This window comes from Schistocerca piceifrons, chromosome 2 (assembly GCF_021461385.2).
Source record: "Schistocerca piceifrons isolate TAMUIC-IGC-003096 chromosome 2, iqSchPice1.1, whole genome shotgun sequence".
Lineage (NCBI taxonomy): Eukaryota > Metazoa > Arthropoda > Insecta > Orthoptera > Acrididae > Schistocerca > Schistocerca piceifrons.
The window spans coordinates 213,383,384-213,399,101 of NC_060139.1; the positions used below are offsets into that span (position 1 = coordinate 213,383,384).

At 37.8% G+C, this 15,718-nt stretch overlaps 1 protein-coding gene across 4 annotated transcripts in view; it reads left to right on the forward strand.

The window, feature by feature from the left end:
* Positions 1-15,718, forward strand: part of LOC124777952 (nuclear distribution protein nudE-like 1-A) — a 173,101-nt gene that overhangs the window by 133,374 nt on the left and 24,009 nt on the right. For all 4 annotated transcript variants that reach the window (XR_007015811.1, XM_047253512.1, XM_047253510.1 and 1 more), the window contains exon 7: positions 7,540-7,640. Coding sequence is in view for 3 of the 4 variants with exons in the window: in XM_047253512.1 (XP_047109468.1) it covers positions 7,540-7,640 (101 nt within the window). In the remaining variant the exon portion in view is untranslated. The remainder of the gene's footprint in view (positions 1-7,539; positions 7,641-15,718) is intronic.

Genomic DNA, 15,718 nt, shown 5'->3' on the forward strand with positions numbered 1-15,718 from the left:
TTAGCACCAATACACAGCCAGGTAAATGTTATTTTCAAGTAAAATCCAGGCACACATTCTTCTACCAGAACATCAAGTATTACCAGCTACCCTAGTGCAGAATTTTAGCAAAAATATTTTGATAGTAAATGGGAAGACCAAGTGTCAAAGTTCTCCCTTGAAAACCCATTAGTGACTCTGTGCTCGCCTTTAGTAAAATCACTTGAATCACAACATACTGGCTGGTTTTATGCGATACCGAATTCATCTCTTAATGATGCAGTAAATTTTGTACCTTCATTGTGTGAAACACAGCTCTGGATGTACAATTGAAAAATGTCGTAGTACTTTTATAAGACCAAAAATGAAATTTTACTGTATAGTCACAAACACTCTGCTTAAACCTGTCAATTATTTCCTATTAGCAGTCATTTCTCAGTAGTGCTTCATGTTCGTGGCATTACAGACACATACTAAAGTGGAATACACAACAAGGTGACATCAGCCATTTTGCTGTGTCATAATTATGATTTATGAAGACAGCATTATCACATCATTTTCATTGCAGCTTTTTGTTTTACACACACACACACACACACACACACACACACACAGCGTAATTAATAGTATCCAAGCACCATCTGAGAATAGTTGTTGCCACATTGAAGATGCTTTGTGGAACCCATGACTTTTCACAGTTGGCATGGAATTGTGTTGAATGGGTCATTTTGCGTAGTTGAAACTTCCTTCAGTGAGTGGATTGGATGTGACAGAGCAACAAAGTAGTGTAGATGATACCAGGGCTCCTACATGCACGTGAGAGTATTTCTTCACTGTTAAAAAGAATGGAGAGTGCAGCAGAACTCTCAAAATGTAAAGAAACAACAGGGTTATGATTCCATATCTACTTATAGAGAATGCTGGACTTTAAAGTGTATAAGGTGTTGATTGCCGTGAAAAGTGAGGTGTTCCTTAGTTCTTAATAATCTTCCTATTCATTCACTAACACTCTTACTCAGTGGTGTGAAAAGAATCTGTTCCTTGGTAACTTTGAGATACTCAGTAAATAGTGCCCATTCCTCATTTCAAGACTCCCACCTCCTCCATCTGTCCTGAAATCTTTTCAGCTATTATTGATTAGATTACCGGTACTTAATTTAGTGGCCAAGACTGCGATATATGGTTCAGTTTCAGTGCTTTGCAACTGACAGGATACTAATGTCTCTTGAATTTAAAGAACATTGATTGTTTGCTTGTAAATGCAAATCGATGTCACTTTTAAGTTAACAGCATTATGAAAGGGTATTTGCAACTTACCGTAAATCTGACATGTTGAGTTGCAGATAGGCATGATGAAAAGATTGTTACACATTTCAGCGAGACTCTCCTTTAAAAAGGAGAAAATACACAAGCAAGCACACCACATGCGCACATGATTGCTGCTCTGGCCAGAATGCAACTGTGCTGTGTCGAATGAAAGCAGCAATCCAGAGTGGGATGGGGAATGGGAAGGGATAGCAGGGTGTAAGTGAAGTCAGCATTGCATGGCAGATCACGCGAGGACTAGATCATGTCTGGACAAAAGGCTGCCAGGCACAGCATCAGAAGGCTGTAGGGGTTGGGGGGAAGGGGGGATGGAAAAGAAGAGGAGCAGACTGGCAGATGTATTGGCAGAGAGTGGTGTACAGTGAGGGTGAGGGATGTGAATTAGGAGGAGGTGACAAGTCAGGGCAGAGGGGGCGGAAACTGTTTTTTGGAGGGTGTGGGGACAGTAGGTTACTGTAGGTTGACGCCAGGATGATTACAGGAGCGGAGAATGGCTTGTCAGGATTACTCCCACCTGTGCAGTTCAGAAAAGCTGGTGATAGGGGGGAACTAGGTGACCTCAGTTGTGAAGCAGCCGTTGAAATCAAGCATGTTATGTTCAGCTGCATATTGCACCACAGGGTGGTCCACTGTGCTTGTGGTCACAGTTTGACAGTGGCTATCCATCGTGGTGGAAAATCATGCCAATATAAAAAGCTGTGCAGTAACTGCACACGACTGTTTTCGCAGGTTGTATGATCTCTAATGGGTAGGATAAACCTATGACAGGACTGGAGTAGGAAGTGCTGGGTGGGTAGACTGGGCAGGCCTTGCACCTGGGTCTTCCACAGGGATATGATCCCTTTTGCTAGAGGTTGGGTTTGGGAGTGGCTTAGGGATGGACTAGGATGTTTGGAAGTTGAATGTCCAATGGGCATAACTTTAGGGAGAGACCTTGGGTAGGATGTCCCTCATTTTGGGGAATGATGTTAGGTAAATGAAGCCATGGCAAAAGATGTGGTTCAGTTGTTCCAGTGTGGGGTAGTGTTGAGTGACAAAGGGGTTGGTGGGAGGATAGGGGGTATGTGGGGATATGGCACAAGAAATCTGTTTGTGGGCAGTAAATCTCTGTCTTGCGTATTACCCTATCTTCCACCTCAGGTTTTCAAATCTCGTCCAGTGCAGTTGTTTCCTTCTCGTCCTGTCCGGTAAATCTCCCTGACTCTGGGTTCTGGGCGACTTTTCTCAATTCTCTCCATTTCCTAAACTTAGCCAGTCCTTTTCCTTCAGCCCTCCTCCTTCCCCTTCAACCCTTCTGCCACAAGAAGGACCCACTGGCTCTGAAAACTTGCAAATTTCATTGCCTTTATATATGCTTGCTCCTGTTGCCACTTGGTGCGATTGTTTATCTATCCACTAACTTTATATTTTCAGTGATGATGTACAGTGTCATACACCAAAGTGAGATCAGCGAAACCCCTTCCAGTAATATCACCATGATGAAACCCATTCCTTGTCACTATGAAGTGTCTGTGCACAACATTTTTACTTTGGGCTGAATCCAGCTTGCTGTGGAATTAGGAGAGGTTTTATGACTAGTGTTATGCAGTTCAGAAGCATTCTTTCCAAAATTTTATACAGATGAAATAGGAGAGTGATTGGTCTGAAATTCCTTGGCTCTTACCAGGTTTCAGTATTGCTACAACTTTAGCCTTCCTCCAAATTTTTGGGATTTGTCATTGTTCTAGGTGATTATTGTAAAGCACAGTGTCAAACATGAAAGTGTAATGTTCTCTATTTTCAAGAAACATACGGGAGTAGCAACCAAAGGCAACCAAAAGTTCAAATGTGTGTAAATTCCTAAGGGACCAAACTGCTGAGGTCACCAGTCCGTAGACTTACACACTACTTAAACTAACTTATGCTAAGAACAACACACACACACACACACACACACACACACGTACGTCCGAGGGAGGACTCGAACCTCCGGTGGGAGGGGCCGCGCAATCCGTGACATAGCACCTCAAACTGCACAGCCTCTCTGCGTGGCGCAGTCAAAACTACCAGGAATGCACTTGGTAGCTAAAAGGCCTTGTGAGAAGTGTGGCAGTGCTTTTGAACAAAATATAATGTCTGCTATCACCACAAACAATGATTTAGAACTCTTATTTGTTGAACTATCAAACTGTGTCGTAACATCTATCTATAAATCTCAGTGTGTTCCTATCCACCTTCCTAACTGGGCTTCAGCACGACATGAAAATATTGATGTTATTGTCAGTTTTTTGAGTAGCTGTAGCTGGCTATGGGGATATAGTGAAAACAATGAAGATGGTGAAGCTGTAATTATGTGAGCAGAATCAAGCCAACTGTCCTTAATACATAACAGCAAACTTCCCACTTCTTTTAATAGTGGTCTGTGGAATTGTGGATACAATCTGGATCTCACTGTTGTGAGTGCAGCCATACGACAGGAGTGTGTGATATCTTTTTGCATCTCTCTACCCAGCACGCAACATAGACCCCTAATGTGCCAAGTCATCCCAGCAGTACACCCACTGTTTATACCATTTAGGAGGTGGTCAAAGTTACAAAAGGTAACTGGGTTAAATACACCTGATGTACAGGATGTATGAGACAGGCAAAATACCCCCAGACTGTAAGAAGAACATAATGATTCCAATTCCAAAGAAGGCAGGTGCTGTCAGGTGTGAATACTGCCAAACCATCATTTTAATAAGTCAGAATACTGACACGAATTATTTACAGAAGAATGGAAAAAACAGGTAGAAGCGGACTTCAGCTCTGGAGAAATGTAGGACTGCTTGAGACAGTGCTGGCCCTATGACTTATCATGGAATATAGACTGATGAAAGGCAGACCTACGTCTATAGCATTTATAAACTTTGAAAAAGCTTTTGACAATGCTGACTGTACAAAACTGATATTCTGAAGGTACAGGGAGGAAAACGTTATCTGCAACTTATTTGGAAACCAGACTGCATTTATGGGAGTCAAAGAAAATGAAAGGGAGCAGTAGTTGAGAAGGGAGTGAGGTTTGTAGCCTATCCCTGGTGTTGTTCGCCTGCACATTGAGGAAGCAGTAAATGAGGAAACCAAGGAGAAAAGGATTTCAAGTTCAGGGAGAATAGGTAAAAGTCTCAAGGTTCGCTGATGACATTGTAATACTGTGTGACACAACCAGGAGTGTAGTCTTAACTAAATCAAGCAAGGCTGAGGGAATTTGGACAGGAAATGAGATGGTAAACAGTAGTTGAGTTATGCTATTTGGACATTGAAATAATTGACATCTGAGTTAGAGGTGTAAAAAGTAGAGTGGGAATTGCACAAAAAGCTTTTCTGAAACATTTTTAAATGCGGTGCTACAAAAGAAATTTCGAGAGTAGCTGAATAGAACACACAACTAATGAGGTGAGGCTGAATCGAATTTGGGAAATGAAGTTTATGGCACAAATTGCCTAAAAAAGGGATCAATTGGTAGGACACATCCTGAGGCATCAAGGAATTCTCAATTTGATAATGGAAGGAAGCATGGGTGGTGAAAATTGTAGAGGGGAGATCAAGGCTTGAATACAGTAGTAGTTTCAAGTGGATGGATGTAGCAGTAGTTACGCAGAGATGATGAAGTCAAAATAGCAACAGCAATGACGACGACAGCAGCAGCAGCAACGACAACAAGAACATTTTCAGTGTTCAAGATTTGTCTGTATATGGACTGTTGTATGCCAGGAACTTAATTGTGGGACCAACATACTGACTGTTACTTGGTAGCTATTTTGTTGATGGTGAACAGTCACTTAGCACAGTCAGTTATCATGAAATGGAAGACAGAGGAGATGTAAAAGATCAAACTTTTGAAAGTGTGAACATGCTCCAGCTTACATAAATTATCAAACATACACGGTATCAAAGCATAATTATTGTGTTTCTGTTTTGATCAATCTGTCTAAGTCTGGTCTACACTATCCATGCAATCTTTAGTCTATTTGCTTGTTTGTCTTTCAGCTACTGTACTGTGCTGCTACTGATTTTTGTAATCTTTCCAGATATTCTGATGATGAATGTATTCAAAACATGTCAATAAAGCAGTTGCATTACATCTGGTGGCTATTAAATATTTATCCAGCACCCATATAAGCAATGTTCAACATTTTGAACTAATGTGCCATTGCTCCAGCCATTGAATGTTGTATTTGGTGTAATTGGTACAACTGGTACAGTGCTCATGAGATAACACTGTGTTCCTTAGCTGAAATGACCATGTTGTGGTGTGCTAGATATCTTCATGCTCATGAAATGAAATGTCTAATAACTCCAAAGAAAACAGCTGCTAAGGACATTCAGAAATAATTCTCCCCTTCTCTCTCTCTCTCTCTCTCTCTCTCTTCGTGTGTGTGTGTGTGTGGGGGGGGGGGGGGGGGGGGGGGGGGGGGGCTGTATGAGTGGGTGTGCACAAAGTTTATAGGGACATAAAAGTGGATGTTAATTATGTCTGATGATGGCTGAAGGAGAGAGAATCACAATGTATTGGTGTTGAGTTTGTGGGCTGCCCAAACAGTGCAGCAACCTGTGATAATATACATTGTTATGAAAATGAAGGTTTTTGTGACGTGTATTTAGCTTTAAAATGAACTTTTTTGTTGCTTTTGCTCTGTCTTCAGAAGGTATATTTAATAAATTCAGTCCATTACACTGTTATCATTTTCATCCTTCTTATTTGATATGCTATAAAATTGAAAGTGTGATTACCTTGTTTGTGCATTACACAACTGTTACATCTTCTAGAAGAGCAAAGAGAGCATTTTACAGTAGCAAACTGGAAATTGAAGTTAAACAGGAGTTCTTGTATTGTCAATATAGCTCATTTCATATGCCATGTTGTTGTCAGTTGCAAGACATCTCTGTGCACTTGATGTGTGTAGCAAATCTTTAACAATGTAAAAATGTAACATTATTGTCTAATTAAAAAGAGGAGTATCTTTGTATGTAAACAGAGAGAAAATGCAGTCATTAACAAGTATCATAAAATTATTGACAGATATTGTATGTAACATACGCACGCAGGTGCGCGCGCGCCCACACACACACACACACACACACACACACACACACACACACACACACTCTTCCATATTTGAGTTTTAATCATCTCAGTGAAATGCCATTACTGTTACTGTGTAATGTTCCCATCTTTCCTTTCTAGTGTCCAGATTTATTTTTTTTCAGTTTTAACAAACAGCATGCAAAGGTTAACTTGTTTGTTAGAATTTTAGTTGGAACTGTAAATAGTTTCATATTGCTTCTGCTGCAATCTACCACTTCACTAGTTTTTTGAATATTCCCAATTTATTGTATAATTGATTGACTGTGTTATAAATATATTTAAACTGTTTAGTGCGTATATTGTTCCTACATTGGTTAAGTGGAACAATTTTGCCATCTTCTAGGATATCTTTTTTCAAAAAGAGGTAGGCATTACATTGACATCATGAATTTTTTAAGGTAAAATAAAACATTTGCCCTTCAAAGTTAACTTGATGAGAATGGATATAATATTACAAAACTGTTTACAGACAACGCCAAGAACAGCTAAAGTGACTGTGATACAACGAATCTCGTTATTGCACAAACGTAGTGGAATAAATGACAGAGTAAGCTCAATTTGAGGACAAATCTAAAATAAGTTGTTACACGAGTATCTGTTTTGTGAGGACAGTGGGCAGTTAAACAGAATAAGAATAAAGGGATTTGAAGATTGCCATTACTCTATATTGATACACCTTTAGCCATAGGATATACATTAACAGCATTAAAATGTCACACATTAGCACCTAATCATACAGCTATGTGTATGTTGAATGTTATGAAAAACATTATATTATGATTTAATCCTATAACTGAGTGAGATGGCACTGGAGTCACATGGAGAAGGACGATGGTTCAAACTCGCTGTGGTCATCCAGATTTAAATTTTCCACTTAAGGCAAATGCCAAAATGGTCACTTTGAAAAAGACATGGACAATTTGCTTCTCCATATATTCTCAGTCTGGATTTATACTCTATCTCTTCTTCTTTCATTCAAACTGTGAATTATTCAACTGAAAAGTCTCTTTTGTTTAACTGATTAGCTGAGAAATGAATATCATGCCTTATTTATATCTGGAATTCGTCACTGGAAATAATCCCACCAAAATGAAAAAATACTAATCTTTTGTTTGTTTGTTTTACAGTGGCTCAGACCGTTGGAAATCAAACAACCGTAACACCACTCGCACCTTCCAATAGGATTCTTGGAATGAACATGGTCCATGACCTGCTTCGCAATATTGGCGTGAGTTTGTCTTTGTTTTATTGACTTACCATAAAATTTGGAGTAGCTTTTATAAAAAATAGATGTTAATCAAAGGTCAAGTTCTCTATCTGGAACTAGTGTATTGGCTGTAATCCTCTTTTATAGAACATTACATTTGTATGATGTTTTTTGTGCGATCAGGGGAAGTTGTGTACCTAGTATTGATGCATACAGTCAGCATAAATTGTGACAGAAGTGATTTACTAGTAGTAAGATTAAGTGAAGTGGCACTTCAGTGTGTTGCTAACTTATATTATCCTAGTACCTGCTGTCTTTTTCCTTCTTGTGTTTGTAGAAACATTTGACATGGATTAATTAATGAGAAAATGGACTTCGTTTAGTGGTAAGCTCTTTGCTAGCTGCTTTCCAAGATAGTAGAAAAAGAAGTGGTTTGCTATCTTAATTTTGTGCAAATAAAAACAGTATACAGATTGGAGCACTATTGATAAAAATTTTGAAAATGGAGCTATTAACTTTATAATTTGAATACTGTTACGGACGCAGTACTACTATGGACCTCAGATGCTTGTAACTTTGCTGCACCATTGTTAAATTGGTGTATTTATTAAACAAAAGCTTACTCTAATGTTAAATCATTGGCATGATGTTACACAAGACTTCATTACGTGGGAAAACAGAATGCAAAGACATGTACTTCATGCAGGTCTGATCACAAAAACTCACAATTAGTTTCATTGTCTTGTATTTAGATTTAATGATTATAGAATACATTTATTTCATAAGACCACATGCTTGTGTTTTTTCATCAGTGTTTCTCAGTCTGTAATGAAACAAGTGTTCTACATATAATCTTACAACTTCCTTCTCGTTGATTCTGTATCTTTCAATTCTGGAAAATATCTTCTCCCTTTCCCTTTTTATGATGTCGTAATACACAGTTTACTCTATACTATTACTTCATTGCAGGTATTGTGAACTGCAGAAAGTAATTGTATTGGACAGATCTTCATGAAAGTTATGGTGAAGGAAAGTTTGTATGCAATGGCAAAGAACAGTCCATCAAAAAGTTAAAGTTGCAAAATCATTGTACACCATTGATTAAGTTCGTTTAAAATACTAATAACAAAAACTGAGCCAGATAATTTCAGCCTGTGTGGTCTCTGTTGTAGAATAGCATTATACAGTTACAGTCTGCATAGCAGAATGTATTTGGTTAAGCAGCTGGAGGTTGTTATTTTCATTTAATGTAACATAGTACTGTTACCAGTCACCATTTTCATACAACCAACATGACGAAATTACTGTTGTTCACTCTATTTTTTTAGTGGGAAAAATAACTACATGCTCATTAGCTGTGTGAATAAAGCAACAAACATCAGTAAAATAGGATACGGAAACCAGAAAAGAACAACATATCTATTAATATTAACTTCAAAAGACAAAGTGTTCGGGATGTGGTACTAAATTTGTGAGCAGCTATAAGAAATGAGGTTGTCCTCTGCAGAACCTGCAAGGAAAGGAATGTGTGGAAAAAGCCAACTAGAAGGCAAAAAATGATAGGACATTATTATGACTTCAGGTACTGGAGAGGGATGTAGAGAGCAAAAAAACTGTCGGGCTAGGCAGAGATTGAAAGATGTCCAATAAATAATTCAGGACATTTGAAGTAAGTGCAATTCCGAGATGAAGATGTTGGCATAGGAGAGGAAGTTGTAGCAAACTGCGTCAGAATAATCAAAAGACTGAAGACAAAATACATATAGCCTACCAGACAAAGTATTAGTTAACCCCTCAAAAGAGCTTTGGAGCACTGTAGATGGTGAAGAACTGGTGTCCGGCATTCATGCGACCCATCACTGGTGACGCACGTTACAGCAGTCAAGTGGTATGTATGTGCCAGTCAGTTGTATGGAATCAGTGTAGTAAGATGGGTTGGCATTACAAAATGCTGTCATGTTTGGACCTACCCACGACAACACCACGAATGAAGCTGCCCAATTTATTGGTACATCTACATGGATTGTACAGAGTATATACCAGGAATGGCATACCTATCACAGTGATGTACAAAAAGCAATAAGAAAAGTGATGTTAAAAAGATCCTAATCAGCAGAAACAACAGACAAGTGCCATGACATTGACAATCTGTTTCAAAGCTGACAGGACTTGCTGCTGCCAGTGATTGCACGGCCGACTCGGCCAGTTTCCGATTGAAAACTGTGAAAGGAATGGCATGTGCAGTGGATGGTTAGAGTGTGCTACCTCACAGCACCAAGCAATGCTGCATGTCTTTAAATGTGTAGATTACACAGGAATTGGACATTAACTGATAGGAAGTGTGTAGTTTGGTCCAGCAAGTTGTTGTTTTGCCTCTTTTCAAACTATCAAGGCATCAGATCCACCAATGAGCCAGTCAGGCATTCAGCCCTGTGTGCAGGGTATAGTTCAAGCTGGAGGTGGTTCAGTGATGTTTTGAAGTATTTTTTGTTCCGTCTCTTCAGCCCACTCAAATTCTCAGTGACCAAGCATTGGCCTTTCTTTACAAATCAGTTGTGCTGCGGTAGTGCAGGGTATTCTCAAGATAACCAGGAAGAAGGTTCATAATTACATTCATTTAATTCACTGAAATCATAAAATGCAGATATTATCAGAAGCTACCGTGGAAACTTAAGGTACTGTTTCAACAATAACTCTTTATTACATCATAATTTCTGTGTGTGTGGTTTTTTTTTCTTCAAAATTGTAAAAGGCAGCTACATTCACAGTATGTTATTGATTTGGAGGAACTAGGGTATTCTCAAGATAACCAGGAAGAAGGTTCATAATTACATTCATTTAATTCACTGAAATCATAAAATGCAGATATTATCAAAAGCTACCATGGAAACTTAAGGTACTGTTTAAACAATAACTCTTTATTACATCATAATTTCTGTGTTTTTTTTTTTTTTTAATTGTAAAAGGCAGCTACATTCACAGTATGTTATTGATTTGGAGGAACTTGAGTAATGGCACAACTTCAGTTTGGATTCCTTGCGTAAATCTGAGAGTTATAATAATTATTCATATGGATATTTTATTTAGAGTGTGAGACTATATCTGAAGGTAACTCTCTTGGAAATGGAGAAAGACAAAATATGTAGAATATTTTAAGTTAGGCATTAAGACTGTTGGTAATAGTAAGAGAAAGGTAGGGCTTCGAGTGTGTGGAAGATAATACAGTTACATGTGTATAAATGAAAGGAGGTACTGAATAGCAAGTCTTTATGGAAGTCATAAAAGTTTAACAAATTGAAAAAAAGTGAGAATTATCCCTCATTGCTTTCTTTGCTTTATCATCCAACCATTTCCCATTTGTTTAGAGCTTCTGTTCTGTCCAATCGCCAATTCCCCCAGCTCTTAAAATTTTGAAGGTCCCCCCCCCCCCCCCCCCTCGGCAAAACATCACATTGAGTCCATAGAAATTAAATTTTAGGCTAAATTACTGTAGTTAATATTATTATTATTATTATTCACGTTTGGGCCCTACTGGACCACGCGAAGTACAATCACGGGGCATTCAGTTATTTTCTTTTAGACTTTCTCTCTGCCCAAATTGTTTTCATTCTCTCGGAATGAGCTCTTTTTCTTTCATCAGACCATGTGGTTCCAGTTTTCTTTGGTTTTTCAGCTTGACCAACTACCCAGTCATGAATTTTTTGCCCAAATAATTTTCTGTCTTGAATTTCATCTTGTTTTATATCTGCCTCTTTCATGTCCTCTTTTATAGCAGCAATCCATTTTATTGTCTCAAATTTAGCTTTACTTCGATTTTCGCAGAATTCCACTACTTGTTTAGTTAGTCTGGTAGCATCCATTCTTTTAATATGCCCATAAAATTTTAATCTGCGTTTTTTCATATCCGAATATATGCTGGTGTATTGTTGAATTTCACTATTTGCTCTTACCCTGTATGTTCCTTCTTCAGTATATTTTGGACCTAGAATTTTTCTGATTACTTTTCTTTCTCTTTTTTGGATTTCTTGAATGTCCTTTTTTCTGTTTAAAATTAGCGTTTCAGCCCCATAAAGGCACTCTGGTTTTATGACCGTGTTGTAATGTCTCAATTTAGAGTACCTCGAGAGACATTTTTTGTTGTAGATGTCTTTTGTAAGTCTAAAAGCTGTCTCCATCTTTTGACAACGAATTTCATTTCCAATTTTTTCTAGACCAGTCTCTGAGATTGTTTCACCTAAATATTTGAATTGCGAAACTCTTTTGATTTTTCCATACTTAGTTTCCAAAAGTTTGGGTGCCAGTTTGTTGCTAGTCATATACTGTGTTTTTTCAAATGAGATTTGGAGACCTACTCTTTCTGCTGTTTCTTTAAGAATTTCTATTTGTTTCTGAGCAATTTGGATGTCCTGCGTTAGAATAACCAAGTCGTCTGCAAAGGCCAAACAGTCTATTCGAATATTTGTTCGTCCTAATTTAACTGGTTGGTCAATTTTGAACTCCACTTTTCGTTCGCGCCACTCTTGTATTACTTTTTCTAGAACGCAGTTAAATAGCAACGGAGAGAGTCCATCACCTTGCATCATGCCTGTTTTTATTTCAAAGGATTCTGAAATTTCTCCTCTGAACTTTACTTTTGATTTTGTACCAGTTAGCGTGTCTCTGATAATTGCCGTGGTTTTAGGATCCAGGCCTTGTTCTTTCACAATTTGGAAAAGAGATTCACGATCCACTGAGTCATAAGCCTTTCTAAAATCTACAAAGGTACAAACTAGTTTTTTATTGTAAATTTTTTGATATCTGAGAATTAGTTTGAGGACTAAAATCTGTTCTGGGCAAGATCTATTTGGCCTGAAACCTGCTTGATATTCGCCAATTTTCCATTCAAGTTGTTGTTGTGCTCGGTTCAGAAGACATTGAGAGAGGATTTTGTATGTGACTGGAAGAAGAGAAATTCCTCTGTAATTATTAACATCAGTTTTGTCTCCCTTCTTATGAAGTGGGTGAATCAAGGCGGTTTTCCATTCATCAGGAATTTTTTCAGTTTGCCAAATGTTTTGCATGATTGAAGTAATTTCTTTAACGGTTTTTGGACCAGCTGCCTTTAAAAGTTCTGCAACAATTCCATCTTCACCAGATGCTTTGTTGTTTTTCAACCTATGAATTTCTTTAATGATTTCCTCTTCATTTGGTGCAAGTGAAACTGGATTGCATTGTTGGGGAATTTTTGGTGGAAATCTTTCTGTGGGCTCGGGGCAATTTAGAAGATTCTTAAAATATTTAGAAAGTTCTTTGCAATTTTCTTGGTTGTTAAGAGCCAACTGTCCATTTTCCTTCTTGAAGCAAAGATTCTGGGGTTGGTACCCCTTTATTTTGGTTTTAAAAGTTTTATAAAAATTTCTGGTATTGTATTTCTGAAAATCTTCTTTAATTTCTAAGAGTTGGCTATTCTCATATTGTCTTTTTGTTTGTCTAATTAGTTTTGAAGTGTCTTTTCTAGTTGTCAGGAATGTATCATATGTGTCTTCTGTCTTGTTGCTATTCCATGCTTTAAATGTCTCTTGTCTGGCTTTGATTGCATGATCACAGTTTTCATTCCACCAAGCATGTTTCTTGTGTTTTCGTAAAGGAATTTGATCTTGAGCTGTTTTGATAATCTTGTGTTTGAGTTGTTTCCAATTTTGTGCACTTGTTTTGTCAAATTCGTCTGCTAATAATGATGGTTGGATTTTACTGGTGTCAAATTTGGGGATTAATGGTGTCCTTTTGTTGAAATTTTGGGGTTTTAGCTTCAGTTTCACATGGGTTAAGTAATGGTCTGAGTCAATATTGGCGCCTTTACGAACTTGAACATTTAAAATTTCTTTGTGACATGGATACGAGATTGCAATATGGTCAATTTGGAATTCACCTATGTCCTTGTTAGGTGATCGCCATGTCTTTTGTTTTGAAGGTTTTTTCTTAAAATGACTTGACATAATTTTCAGATTGAAATTTCTGCAAAATTCTACCAGCCTCTTTCCATTTTGATTGGTCCATTTATGTGCAGGGAATTCACCGACCGTTTTTCTAAATTTTCTCTCTTTCCCTAACTGTGCATTAAAATCACCCATTAAAATCTTTACATAATTTTGAGGAATTTTGGAGACTGTATTCTCTAACACTTCCCATGACTTATTTACTTTTTCTGGATTTGTTTTATTCTCCTGGTTGATAGGCATGTGTGTGTTAATTAAACAGTACATTTTATTTGCACATTTCATGGAAATTGTCATTAGTCTGTTGTTTACTGGATTTACTTCGATTACGGAGCCAAGAATGTCTTGCGAAATTGCGAATGCAACACCCAGATGCGGAGTGTTTTTAAGAATTCTTTTGTCTGTTTTACTTTTAAACAATCGGTAGTTTCCAAAATCCATGGTATTCTCATCAGGCAACCTTGTTTCTTGCAGGGCTAAAATTTTGATATTTTGTTCTTTTAGTGTGTCTCCTAATTTATAGAGTTTTCCTGGTGTCAAGAGAGAGTTAATATTGATAGTTCCAAAAAATGTTTCGACCTTGGGCATGAGTCGGTCAAAAGACTTCGATTTCCTCTGGTTTGGGATATAGCGTTTCAGCCTAGTCTCCCCAGAATCCGATAGACTAGTTGCGCCACTGATGGCGGAGGATTTGTTACCACCTGGGGTAATTTTGTAATTACTAAAACGCTCCATAATAGTACTTAGAATCAAAGGGTTGAGCTCAGAAAAGCTCAGTGGTTAAGACTGGAGTGGTTAGTTCCAGAATTTGTATTACGGCCGCACCTCTGGTGAACAGACGCCGACCACAGTGCCGCTTGTTACAAGTCAGACGCAAGGTGGATTTATTGTATTATGTGCCTCTTCCGCTAGTTCCACCGTACCGAGATTCGTTCTCTCCGCCTTCACTACCGTTGAGGTCTTCGCTGTAACCCTAGCAAAGGGGCCCTGACAGAGTACTATCACCCGGGCCAGGTGAACTCTGGTTTTTTAAACGAGGTTGTTACTCCTCCCCCTCCTCCTTCCTCATCACTTGCATAATGAGGCCCCGGGCTTGGGACCGGTACAGCGGAGTTTGTAGTTAATATTAATATATGTTTTATCTTTTTACTTGCTGTTATTGAACTTAGAGATCTGTCTTAAGTATTGATGTTGACCACCAATGCTGAAGCCCAAATTTCAGTACTGTATGACTTAATTCTCTGTGCGTACTTAACAGAACGTCACATAAACAACAAACAAAGGAAATACTTCTATGGTGTTCTGCAGCTATTATTGATTTACAAATCTTTTTTTTTTTTTTTTTTTTTTTTTTTTTTTTTTTTTTTTTTTTTTTTTTTTTTTTTTTTCCCGTTGTACGTGGTGATGAAGTGATAACTAAAGGTCATAAGCACAGATAAATTGACTTACATAAATATTAGTGATACAGATACATATTTCTTACTAAGGAAAGATTGTATAAAAAAGGCCACACATCATTTTATCTGGGGTTTGCAGCATTTGGTTATTGCCTGATGCTGATCTAAGAGGTTCAAACTGGGTTGCTGGTAACAAATGATAGTTGCAGAACGGGTGATATTTATTTTCTTTTTTTGGTTTGTTATTAGTTGTACAATTTGTTGATCAGCAGCACATGTAGACATATTGGTGTTAGTTTGACATTCACACCTAATTTAAAAATAGTTAATTGTGAGAGGATTTTGCCAGCCTTTGTTGCATGTTCTAATTTTTCCAAAATGTGTATTTTTTTGTAGATGCATGATGATGTAGACTATGTAAGGGAGAAATATGGGTAGGATGCAAGGGGAGAGAAGGAAAAACAGCATGCATTTACTAGATAAAGCTTATTTTCTTATTGATTTACAATAACCATCTCTTTTCCTGTTTATATTGAAAGTGTTCATGGCACTTACCAATTTGCTGTGTAATTTTAAAATGTAGTGGATATGTCTGCATTTATTAGAAATATTTATATGTGATTGCGAAGTTTCTGTAGATTGCTTTTCATTTGTAAATGCCACTTTACATTTTGAGAGACACTGTAGAAGAGTTACTGCTTAGTCCAGGACAGAGAATGTAACTGGA